Source organism: Kickxella alabastrina (genome assembly GCF_025024165.1).
Source record: "Kickxella alabastrina strain RSA 675 chromosome Unknown BX661scaffold_17, whole genome shotgun sequence".
NCBI lineage: Eukaryota > Fungi > Kickxellomycota > Kickxellomycetes > Kickxellales > Kickxellaceae > Kickxella > Kickxella alabastrina.
In genome coordinates, this window is record NW_026251488.1 from 519,410 (window position 1) to 532,027 (window position 12,618).

At 42.3% G+C, this 12,618-nt stretch overlaps 3 protein-coding genes across 3 annotated transcripts; all 3 read left to right on the forward strand.

Moving 5' to 3' along the window:
- The first annotated feature begins 1,537 nt into the window (after positions 1–1,537).
- Positions 1,538–3,479, forward strand: BX661DRAFT_42887 (uncharacterized protein). The gene is made up of 3 exons (XM_051539163.1): positions 1,538–1,805; positions 1,927–3,081; positions 3,251–3,479. The coding sequence occupies exons 1-3, from the start codon at positions 1,755–1,757 to the stop codon at positions 3,278–3,280; spliced, it is 1,236 nt and encodes a 411-aa protein (XP_051390474.1). The 5' UTR covers positions 1,538–1,754; the 3' UTR covers positions 3,281–3,479.
- A 77-nt stretch (positions 3,480–3,556) lies between these two features.
- On the forward strand, positions 3,557–3,905 carry BX661DRAFT_185284 (uncharacterized protein; the record flags this gene model as incomplete). The annotated part of the gene is made up of 1 exon (XM_051536738.1): positions 3,557–3,905. A coding segment is annotated over one exon (291 nt), but the record flags the coding sequence as incomplete, so codon positions are not given.
- Positions 3,906–4,980: 1,075 nt separating this feature from the next.
- Positions 4,981–5,442, forward strand: BX661DRAFT_199604 (uncharacterized protein; the record flags this gene model as incomplete). The annotated part of the gene is made up of 2 exons (XM_051538342.1): positions 4,981–5,036; positions 5,076–5,442. 2 exons carry the CDS (start codon positions 4,981–4,983, stop codon positions 5,440–5,442), a joined length of 423 nt encoding a protein of 140 aa, XP_051390476.1.
- Positions 5,443–12,618: the final 7,176 nt, after the last annotated feature.

The window sequence follows — 12,618 nt, forward strand, 5'->3', positions numbered from 1 at the left end:
ATACTAATGAATATGAACAGTGGAGGCTGTTCATCTCTCAGCTTTCTTTTAGTTCAAATATATATTTTTAACATAACAGTACAATTAAACATAGGCACTCTATCTTCCAGCTAGAGCATCAATTGTGGCCAGATAGCTAGTGTGCATATCTGCCATTCTCATTGCTGTTTGTCTGCGGCCACTTTGGCAGGCCATTGTTTTCATCTTGTCGCAGGTTTGATATTCAGAATGTTTGTTGAGATTGGAGTTCCCATCAACAATCGGCGTTTCTCAGGCGTCAAGGATTCCTTCATTTCCCGTTCGATCTGGAGGTCATACCATCCCTTGTACCAGCTATGCTGTTTATCTATAATCTTGTTTACAAAAACTGTTGCTTGTTTTTGCGCACTCCCTTTGGAGTTTCTTGACCAGCATTGTGCACCTATCCTCTGTCAGCTCCTAATGAATGAAACTTGAATATTATTTTGGAATGAATTAAATGAAATATTAGAAAGCACCAAACACATACCAAACAATGCTTCTTGTGGGTGACCAATTATACTAGAGGTTTTGAATTCTATGGTTTGATAAAATGACAAAAGTTCTCTGTCAGCTCCTTCCAGCCGCGTCTCATATCCAAGGTCCAGCTTATTTCTCCTGGTAGTGGGAATCCACATGGTTTTTGATTTTCTCCAATATGTTATCTATTGCGATGTTCAATACACTCGGAGTTTGTTAACTATTTCAGCTGTTATGCAGCCCGAGGATATGGAGGTAGACGCTGAGGGCGAAAATCATGAGACAGATTCTCGTCAGCTCACAGATGGATCTTATATGGGCCAAATTACAGGTGATCAAATTAGGCGCCACAATTGACATCCAAACATACTGCCTGTCCCAAAATGGATGTGCTGGGCGCAAGAATACAGACATGCCAACTATGCCATATCAGAAACCCGGGTTGCTTTCACAAGAACCAGTTCTCGCAAATGGTGCACACGACTCCCAATGAGTGCCACAAAGACAAGGAGATATATATAAGGCGAGGCCGGCGATAATAACACTTTAGAAACACTAGTAATAAAATCCTTTATAATTTGACACCCATTCTTTTAACATTATTACAGTAGTGCTCCCCACCCCCCTCTTACATAACACAGCCAAGTGATCTTGCAGCTGGGTCTTAAAGATCACAGTGAAAGTTCTCTCATTCAGAATTTTATGCTCTCGTTGTGGACACATGAAACATGTGGCTCTGTGTCTTAATTGGTCTGACAGCCAGGCAATGGTGCATAAACGCATCTCTGGTTCAGTGTACACGTCAGGGAAGTATATTTTTACAGCAGTGAATGGCAGGGCCACCATGCTCCCAAAAGAAACAATATAAGCTCAAAATCAATGCGCAAGGAAAAAGAACAATGCCGATTGGAAATTAATCCGTAAATATAATTATTTCTTGTTTCCATATTTCAGCCAACCAAATGCAAGCATGAGAAGCTCAAGGTTTTTTGTTTATATTAAAAAAATTGTTTTTTGTTTTTGGCGCAATCCATCGTAACAAATTTTCACCTTTGCAACTTTCCACCTTTACTTTTACTTTTAATATTTGCTTTTTTTTTTTCCAATTCGCACCATTTCGTTCAATTTGTTTTATTTTCCTCACTTTTTCATCACTTTTACCATACCTCAGTGCTTATCACACACACACACACACACACACTCTCTCTCTCTCTCTCCCTCCCCCTCTCTTTGTATTTCCCTTTCCTTTTCTCTCAATGATGTCTGAGCTAGCTCCTCCAAATAAGACCCCGCCGAATCAAATAGGCGTAAGTACTTCAATATAAACAGATTGTTATGATATTGATGAATTGTTTGTTGTTGTTTATTCTGCGTGCATATAAAACTAATTCGGACACTAATTTAAAACATTGTTTTATTTTTTATTAGAACAGCAAGACAGGTGGCACTATCCAAACGCCCTCAAAAAATCAAAAAAAGGAGGAACTGCCGCCCGGGGAATCGGAGCCCCCCGAAGTACGCGATAGGCGCCGTCAGCGGCTGCTGAAATGCCTCGGCGATAACATTGAGAAGGTTGATCTGTTTGATGACTTTGTCAAATCGCTGGGCGTGAAGCAGCGGTATAATCAGTTCATCGAGGATTGGCCTGATCTCTTCCTCAACATAGCCAAGGGGTCGCCAGTGGTTGATAGCAAGGGTATCGTGGCCAATACAGGTTACCCGATTGAGGAGTTCGGCGATTTCCCCATTGCTGACGTGTTCAAAAGCAACTCGGGGAAATTGATCGGGTTGACTAAGGAAGCTTGCTTGGTCAAATATTTTATTCTTCTCTTCAACGCGATGGTCAATGCGGTTGATGTCGCAAATGGGGGTATTCCAGCAGGCAGAACTCCAGTCCCAGAGTGTGGGCTTAATCTGGGTGACCATCAGAGCGATGCTATACTAGGCACACCGCACAAGCCAGACATCGCATTTTACTACAGTGACTACGCAGAGGAGAACGCTCATTCCATCCATGCTATACTCGAGGCCAAGATGGATCCAAACTCCAGTAGAACTCCAGAGGATACTCGTGGCCAGCTCGCAGATTACGGACATTTACTTAATGATCAGCAGGCAACCCGCACGTTTGCGCCTATCTTCTACCTCCATGGGCACATCCTGACGCTTCACACATATTATCGTGACAAACTGTACATCGTCGAGCTCGGCCAGCTATGCTTTAATACGAATAATTGGACGTCTCGCCGAGCTAAAAGAATTCAGTCATGCCTCATGCAGTTCTGGTTCCTGTTGACTCTTGAGTCGAACATCTTCGGACATTTCTGCGATGTCTCGAAGAAATCTAGCTCTTTCATTTTTTCGCAGGAAGTCGATGTGGAGAGCAAGGGCGATTCAAAGATCGAAGTCTTATACTCAGCTTCCAAGCATGTCAAGGATGTCAAGGATGTCAAGGATGGCGCTGCTCTGTTTTGTATCAAGGAGACAATAGCGCGTTATTCATACATGATTGGGCGCCATGTCCATTTATTCAGGGGGACTTGCAAAGGTCGTGATGCTGTGCTGAAGCTTTCCTGGACCCCAGTCAATCGTTTGCCCGAGGGCGCTGCATACGCCATCCTCAACAAGAGACCAGTCGAATGTATTCCCAAGATCTTTTCGAGTGGCCTGCTCATCAGCGACCTTAATGGATACCGGCTGGAGTTTGTGCTCATGGAATACTGCGGCCAGTCAATGGCCGAGTACCTGAAAGTCAAGACCAAAAAGGAGATACGCAAGCTAGTTCCTAGCTTTGTCAAGCAGCTGACCCTGTGCCTTGCCCAGGCAAATGACACTGGTGTCCTGCACAGGGATATCTCAGCAGGGAATGTGTGCATCAAAAACGACAAGGTGTATGTCATTGACTGGGGCTGTGCCAAGGTCATTGGCTGGGGGACTACTAAGGATGCTGCCAGGGATGCTCCTAGGGATGCTGCTGAGGACACTGATGAGGACACTGATGCGGAGACTGATGCGGAGACTGATGAGGATGCCGCTGAGGATGCTGTTGAGGATCCCACTGAGGACACTGGCCCAACCCAACTTAAACATATTGAGGTTGCCGAACAGTGGGGATTCAATGCAACAACAGTGGGACAGGTGGAGGTGGCCAAGGACCCATTTACAGGGACGCCGCTTTTCATGGGTATTCCCATGCTCAGCAGCAGCCCCATCCGGGGAATCCTTGACGACATGGAGAGTGTTCTCTATGTCGTTATGGACGCAGTGCGTCCAGCTGGTACTAATAGGGATGACGTTCAGGGCTTCAAATTCCTGGACTCTCCATCCCTCGCCATCACAAGGTGGGGTTTGATCCAAGGTGGTGGTATCTTGCTGAAGGGCTTCAGTGTTGATGGTATTAGCCCTAGTCTCAAAAAGCTCATTCGTGCAATGCGCCGGTTCCTTTTTGAACCAGAAAATAAGGTTATGAACCACCGGCTCTGGTCAAACAAGAAATTTGTCCGGCAGGCCAACTGGGATGCTGCTCCTGAGTTTATGCATCCCAAGGCGATTGAGCTCCTCAAAGAGGATAGTGGCCAGCTTAAGCGACCAGCTGAGGACGAGATCAATGCTGGGTCATTCAAGAAGCTAGCACTTTAGGTTTTTTTTGTTTTTAATAAATCTTTTTACGACCCAAAAAATCAACTGCAAAAGATAAAATATTTACATTTTATTCATTTTTTCTTCACGTTTAATAGAGATTAAAACTCTTGTCTGTCCCTCTTTTATTTACAGATTCACCAACCCACCGATCACCTTTCGCCGATCACTTTAACTGTAAACAACATACTTTTAAACTCGCACATTGGCCAATTTTACTTGAACATGGTTGATTTCATCCATAATTTTCGATTTTTGCTATTTTGCCAAATGATTTCAATTTAACGTTATTCTTTCTTTATTTTTCCTTTCCTTTCCTTTCCTTTCCAATTCACATTTCGTAATTAACAAATTACTGTTCTTTTTTACACCCTTTCAATATTCTTTTGCTAGCATAGACGATAGCTGGTACCACCTTGCAATTGGCGTCGGAGCAGCACTCGGCACATACCGGGTACTTTCGCATCTTTTAGACCAATCACAGTATGAGTTAGATTTCTGCTGCACACAGCCAAAGACAGCAACAGCGACACGCCTGATATTCCAGGACCAATAATCCCAAAAGGGAGTGCGGACAATGAGGCAGAATTGGACATTCAGATGCCCGAAATGGTTAATTCCTTGGGATAATTGGCGCTGAATTCAGAAAACTTTAAGCTGCTGGATACTGTGTCTGAGCTGCTGCTCGATACGGCTATGCGGTGAGAGGTGCTGCAGCTGATAGTTGTGCAGGATCAGGGCAATTCAGCAGCAGAGGGGGGACTGGTTGAGGACAGTTGTGTTGCTGCATGTGCTGCTAATGACACTGCAGTGGGATGGCAAGGTAGTTTGGGCTGACGGCACATGCAGCAGGAAGCTGACGGCAGGCTGCTTGAGGTGCTCAGCGAAACACTTATGCAGTCAGCCAACAGCTCGGCTTGAGGCAGCAGCAAGCAGAGGCAGCAGTCAGACTCTGTGATTGTGTTGGTATGTGCAGCCATGGTAAAGCAGTTTGCGCTGCGTACCGAGTACCACCGGCGGATGATCGACCTGGTATTTCTGTCTGCATTGCTCAGTGTCGCACGCCAGTCAGTGCCTGAGCTTGAGATTTTGCGCATGCCGGTGGAGAGTCTCGTGTGGCTGTGTACTTTTCTCACAGCATATCGGCTGGCAGCAGCAGAAGAAAATGCAATGGAGATGGCAAATCCACAGATGGTGCAGCTGCTGGAGCTGGGCACTGTTGATGTCATCCCCGCGTGTGTCTGCAAGGATGACCAGGTTCAAATGGGTGTTACAGTTCAGGAGCTATTGGGGCAACCATTTTAATAAGCATTCGCATAATTTGTGCATTACACACTCTCGGCTCTTGTTAGAAAAATAGTTTTATGACACTCACATCTACATCCTCCTCTTGGCTTAGAATGAATGGATATATTTACAGCCATACCATTTATTTATTTCTAATATGTATTCTTTACTTAATTGGGTTTATTTATTCTATTCTATTTTGTTCTGTCAAACTTGGCTTTTATTGAAACAACCTTTTTAGCCTTTACATACAATGTTGCACAGCCAAATAATATGGATGTGAATGTTGAGATTGAGATTCAAGTGACTGTTTTTCTTTTGCATGCCGACTGATAGAAGGCAAAGAAGATTATAGAGTATTAGACCAGGAATTCAATAATATTATCCAAATATGATTGCCTTTTTATAACATGCACGCATACACAAAGATTGCAACACCAAAACACTCAATATTTGAGCTGCTTGCAGAAAATTCAGTACTCGGCATTAGTGATTATAACGGCTAGTGTGTAAGACAGGGCAGGGTCGAGGATGGCACACACACACATATATGCGTGTGCCAAACTCGACCTTAATTATACTTTTGATTTCTTTTGTAATAATGCTATGTAAGAGGGGGTGTAAAAAGCACTAGTTGTCTAGTGTTATAAAAGTAGGGGTAATTTTATAGAGTTTTATTACTAACTTTTATAAAATGTTGCTAACGCCCGCCTTGTCCTATATATGTGTCTTGTCGCCTTTGTTGTGCACATTGCCAATTGTGCACTCCATTGGCAAAAACTAATTCTTCTGCAAGAAGACCGGTATTTTGGCAAGTCAGTGTTGTGGTTTTCGTGTGTGTGCACTCACGCGTGTGCATTGCAAAATGGGGAGCATGTCTAGACATCATCATTATGCCTCCCTAATTTACGCCTGCATAATCCAATTAGTACCCTATCAACTGGCATGCAGATGGAACCTTGTTTCACGATCCTCAACCTCGACATCTACTTCCATATCTTCAGGCTGCGCAGCATTACATTAACGTTGCTATTTTTGAGCTGCACTAGATGTGGTTTTGCAGAACAGGCTGTATAAATGGGGCCATAGATTATCTAAGTGAATATGCCCATCTCGATCCTAACGAATAACTCCTAATTGAATGTATCATTAGTTGTACACTCTCCAATATCTCCTGTTTTTTCTTAACAAAAAGCTGAAGCATTTTTTTGCTGCGATAGCTTTTTGCTGCAATGGTCTCCAATACCAATCGCAATCCCAAGCAAATGTCAATACAGCCACATTGTTTGTATGCTTGCTGTCATCACTTATTTTATATTTATTTTTACCAACGCTCTCTTATCAACTAAACAGCAAACTAAGCACAACGCAGATTAACATGGACAAGTGCCCAATAGTTGTACATGTATTCGTGTTTGATGGCTGTTGCACATGATCAACTAAAACACAGACTAAATCAGCGGCTGCAAAAGTGCATGCAAACTAAAATTATGCAATTTATTATTCTAATATTCTAATATTATCTGATTTTTTCGAGCGATATTTACAAAATTCATTCTCTTGGCTTTTTCAGTCTAATTTTTGTAATTGTACTTTTCAATGGAAATTTTGGGTGTGGTATGTACAGTGGTTTTATTTTCTGCCATGATGAGCGGCAAAGACAAAAATTAGCAGTTAAAAGTAAAGTGCCATTTAAAAATCATCACCACACAAATGATAGCTGTTTGAAGCTCATAAAGCTTCGAGTGCAAAATGTCGTTGGACGCTCGGAGATATTTGCAACTGGTTGTCATGTCTTTGGGCTTGGTACATGCGCTACTCTTTCTAGCCATGCCCATGTTGTGATTTTGTGAGGAGCCCATCCAGACGCTGGCAATCTGGAGAAGGTATATGGGTAAACCCTGCCCTTCTCCTATTCCGCTGCCTCTGATTTCAGGTCTTAGGCGTGTCGCCAGCCGGATTCATATTGAACAAATGTTCTGTGGGCCCCCGTATATACCACAGTTACGGGTCTTATGGAATGGAACCGGCCCGATTTTTATTAAAAACCATGGGTCTATTTTATCTCCAGGTTTTTGTTAAGTGTTTTTTTGACACACATATATACCCCCAGACATGACATTGATGAGACCAGTTGCAGATATCTTACCAAGTGTTTACTAGACACACATTATTTTTTGTGATGTGCGAATGAGCGTGGCTGTGGTAGACGGCGGATATAATATATGGGCTGGTGTAGTGAAATGGATGACGCTGCGCAAAAACTGTTGTATGTGTCTGATCCCCTCCCACAAAAGTTGTGTATTGTGAACCGATAATCCATGTTGAAGTCAAAGTTGATGCTGCTGCATGTGTGCGCGTGTACTGTAGTCGTGATGCCCTAATGTTAGATAAATATGTGTGTATTAGAAAAAAGGTAGTAGTATTTTAGAGGAAGTGGTGGTTGTTGGGAGGGAGATAGGGAACAAAAAAAATATTTTGGAAAGTGAACGTCTTTTTTATATAAAATGAGACATACAAATAGATGGAAAAGGGCAGCAAAAAAGTCCTGCCAGTTGAAAAAAATGGAAAAATGAAAACGCAGTATGTTTTTTTGTGTTCTGCCAGCCTGAAATATTTTTGCACTCTTTTTGTGCACCAAGAGAGTTGTTTTAGGTAATGACACACTCCAAACCTGTCAAAAAATGGCATCTGCATAAGCGTCAGCGCGCACAACAGCAGTGGCAGCAACAGCAACCGGGGCAAGAGTGGTGAATGAAAAGAGCTGCATGTTGAAAATGATGGTTGCTGGTAAATAAAGTAATGTTTGTGGTTGTGAGTAAAAAAGAAACAAGAGTACCTAAAGAACTACCAACTGAATATTCGAAAAACCATGTCTTATTTATACATGGGAATTTAGCAATAATGGAAGCAGCATCCTGTACATGTCATTGCTGGGAATGATTCATCATTTTGTAAACATGCTTTTAAAGCACTGACATCCAATGCTATACAAATCAGTTTGTGAATTGACTCCAATGATATGCCACAGTTAAGGCACATGGGTTTGCATGTTGCCTTACTGAGATTAATTGATTACTCATGTGGCAATCAGAGCAATGATGATACGTTTTGTTATAGTTTATTTACATGCCAGGGAGAGCATATAAGAAATGGCTATTAGGCAGCCAAGAATTGATCTTGGAAGAAATAAATATAATCTTTTGATTAATATCATTGGTTGATGGCAACCAACTGATTAATCAGTCTTGGCTGTTTAGCCACACAAACAATAAGTCACACAGTGACCAAAGCAATATGCTCTCTTTTCTTTACCTTTACACAGTGCATAGCGCTTATTTACTAAATATACATGTAAATTTTTGGAACAAAATCTACCCCCCCTCAGAAAAAAAGATATCATTGTTTGGCTTGCAAAAATGGCCAAATGCATGTTTGCACATTTGCAAATATCAAAATCATTTTCACTTAACATTTTTTCAAGCACATGGAGATATATCTTGCTGCTATTTTTGGCAGTTTGGGCTTATTATATCGCCCAAATACAGGTCTCTTGGTGCAAAAACGTGAGAAAATTATTTTAGGCTGGCACAAAACAAAGAACTCGCTGTATTTTTTATTTTCCATCCATTTTCCAAATAATAGCTTTGTTTTAGCTGCCTTTCTCACCCGTCCATTTGAATGCCAGATTTCATATAAATAGAGTGCCCACTTCCCAAGACATTTATTTGGTTTCTCATCCCAACCACAATTTGTTATAATACTGCTTACCAATTACACTTTATGCACCATGTTCATATATGGAATATACCACCAGCGGCCGCGGATACCACTTACCTCCTCTTGACTTTTCAACAACCAACCCTTTGCTCGCAAAATCTACAGTCCACATTTTCACTTTCAAAACACAACTTATGCCAGAGGATGTTTGAACACACACTCATTGGCTTTCCACGTCAAATTATCTTTTGTCATACAACCAGCCCTCATCTTCATATTTTGTATTCTCATTACCCACTCCTCCCTTTGCTGCTGACCATCCTCCTTGCTAATTTATTGCCTAAACATAAAAAAGAACAAAAAACAAATACGTATAAAACAAATACAAAAAAAATGATGAGTGTCCATGGACCTTGAAACATTCTAAAATTTCCTTAGGGTTTTGTTAAATTTATTATCTACATGGTGGCATAGCAATTGTTACAAGTCTGATCAGCTTGTAATGTTGTGGATGCATGTTACCAAAGTATAATTAAAAAAGAATATTTAGTTTTTTATTATAGTTTATTTATTTCAAGACAAACAATTCCTGACTGCCTGATAGCCGTTTCTTATATGCTTTCATATGCTCTCATATGTTCTCAGCACATAAATAAACTAATAAAAACTAAATATCCTTTTTTAATTATACCTTTGTAACAATTTTCCTCCTATTTTATTTTTTTAAATATAATAAAAAACATTATTTCTTGATTACCATGCACATAATCAATTAATCTCAGCAAGCCAACATCCAAAGCCATGTGTCTAAACTGTGTGGTGCCCAACATACATTTTAAGCCACTATCTTCCCTTTTCAAGAATCAAGATCGCCATCATGGCCACTATACACATTTCTGTTATTGCTGGCTGACACCAAGAAAACCATGATGTTTACAGCGCTGCCCACACAGTGCTGCCCCCTTTTTCAGTTAAGTAAGTAATTTTTAAGACTTGAATATATCGATTTAGACCCACATTTTTATAGAGCACAACATATTTTTTTTTGTGAGGTGTAAAAAACCAATTTTATTTTATTTTATTTCAAAACTTGCAAGTTTATATTTCGGCAGATGTGCCACTCATCATCTATAAAGAAAACAACAACAGAAACTATGGCACTTAGACGCCGCTCTCCAGGACTCCCCTACAACCTGGGTCTGGAAGACAACTTTACTGCATTTACCATCTTTGAGGATCCGATACTTCAAGGAAATTATGATGCATACAACGACGAAGATATTTACCGTGTAATGGACAACTTCCTTCAGGTATGGTGGAGACGTGTTCAGTGAACCAGGCTGGTCGAGAGCCTGATGCAAACCAACCCAGATGAGATTGCAGACCTAATGGACTGTTTTATGACGACGATTAGGTTGTGCAAGAAGATTGAGGAGCAAGTGAAAATTTACCTTAACTACAAGAAAGTACACCCATTGTTCCTCCCTAGTGAACCAAGCCATAGCAGCCCCCCCCCTACTGAGTCAGCACTCCCTCAAAGCCAACCTAAGATTGTGTTCCCCACATTTGGTGTGAATGACAAGTCGATGATGGAGCTTGCCGATTTCCTTATGCATTTCGAAAATGCACTCAATGCCATTAAGATGGGCCCTGGGGAATGGGGTGGGCACTTTATGGTTAATGTCGGCAGTGAACTGCTTGAATTCTTTACCGATCACTGTAGCAAGATTGATGACTGGGACATAGCCCATGGTAAGATAGAAGCACACTACCTGGGTATTCAGTATCATACCAGGCAGGCATGCCAGCTCAGCGAACTGACGATTGATGAGGGTGAAATGCCCCTCCAGTGCATGAAGCACCAGCTGGTACTACACTGCCACTTTATGGCAAAGGGTTCCAAGGTTGAATTTATGTTTTGGACGATGCTGGGGAAACTGCCCGCTGAGGTTCAGGACTATGTTGAACTTCACCTGCCAGAGGTGGAGTACACACCAAGAAACCTTCTGTCTTTCCTTGAGTCTGCACAAGTGGCACACATGCCCTACACCAAGACTGCTAACTGAGGTAGTGGTGCAGTAGGCCAGGCCATTAATGGCAATAATGCCAGCAAGAGCAAGGAGGCAACCAACAAATGGTGTGAATTCCATCATGCACATACACACAATTCCACTGATTGCAATGCTCAGAAGCAGCAAGTAGCAACAGTGTCGACAACCAAGCCCACAATGGGTGGAGCCATGACTAACGGCTCAACAAGTGTGACCTGCTTCAAGTGTCACCAGGTCGGACATTTTGCATCCAGATACCCGACAAAAGTGCAGTCAGCCAATGTCAGGTTGATGCATGTAACCAGGGCTAATCAGCCACCAGTGGACGCTGATCCACCTCTAGCACCATTGTACATTGATGGGCAGGTTGCAATGGCATTGATTGACAGTGGGGCTGACACAGTGCTCCTCTGCCAAGAGTTTGTAGCACACCATGGAATTGCAACTGTAATAAAACTTATTCGTACTAACTAATTTTATTAAAATCCACTATAAGGGAGCTTAAAGAGCTCCACTTATATATTTGAAACTATCGTCTGTGAAAATAGAAATTGCAATCATAAACAATCACAATTTCAAACAATCGCAAATTCCCAATTGCAATTGTCACGTGACATTGCAATAATTGATGTCACAACAAGGGTAGTTGAATGACTGGGTGACTAGGGGGGAATTTGACACTAGGAAAGAACTTTGGGGTTTTGGGGTTTTGGGGTTTTGGGGTTGGGGGTTTTGGGGTTGGGGTTTTGGGGTTTTGGGGTTTTGGGGTTTGGGGTTTTGGGGTTTGGGGTTTTGGGGTTTTGGGGTTTTGGGGTTTTGGGGTTTTGGGGTTTTGGGGGTTTTGGGTTTGGGGTTTTGGGGGTTTTGGGGTTTTGGGTTTGGGGTTTTGGGGTTTTGGGGTTTTTGGGGTTTTGGGGTTTTGGGGTTTGGGGTTTTGGGGTTTGGGGTTTTGGGGTTTTGGGTTTTGGGTTTTGGGTTTTGGGGTTTTGGGGTTTGGGTTTTGGGGTTTGGGGTTTTGGGGTTTTGGGGTTTTGGGGTTTTGGGGTTTTGGGGTTTTGGGGTTTGGGGTTTGGGGTTTTGGGGTTTGGGGTTTGGGGTTTTGGGGTTTTGGGGTTTTTGGGTTTGGGTTTTGGGGTTTTGGGGTTTGGGGTTTGGGGTTTTGGGGTTTGGGGTTTTGGGGTTTTGGGGTTTTGGGGTTTTGGGGTTTGGGGTTTTGGGGTTTTGGGGTTTGGGGTTTTGGGGTTTTGGGGTTTTGGGGTTTTGGGGTTTGGGGTTTTGGGGTTTTGGGGTTTTGGGGTTTTTGGGTTTTGGGGTTTGGGGTTTTGGGGTTTGGGGTTTTTGGGTTTGGGGTTTTGGGTTTTGGGGTTTGGGGTTTTGGGGTTTGGGGTTTTGGGGTTTTGGGGTTTTGGGGGTTTGGGGTTTT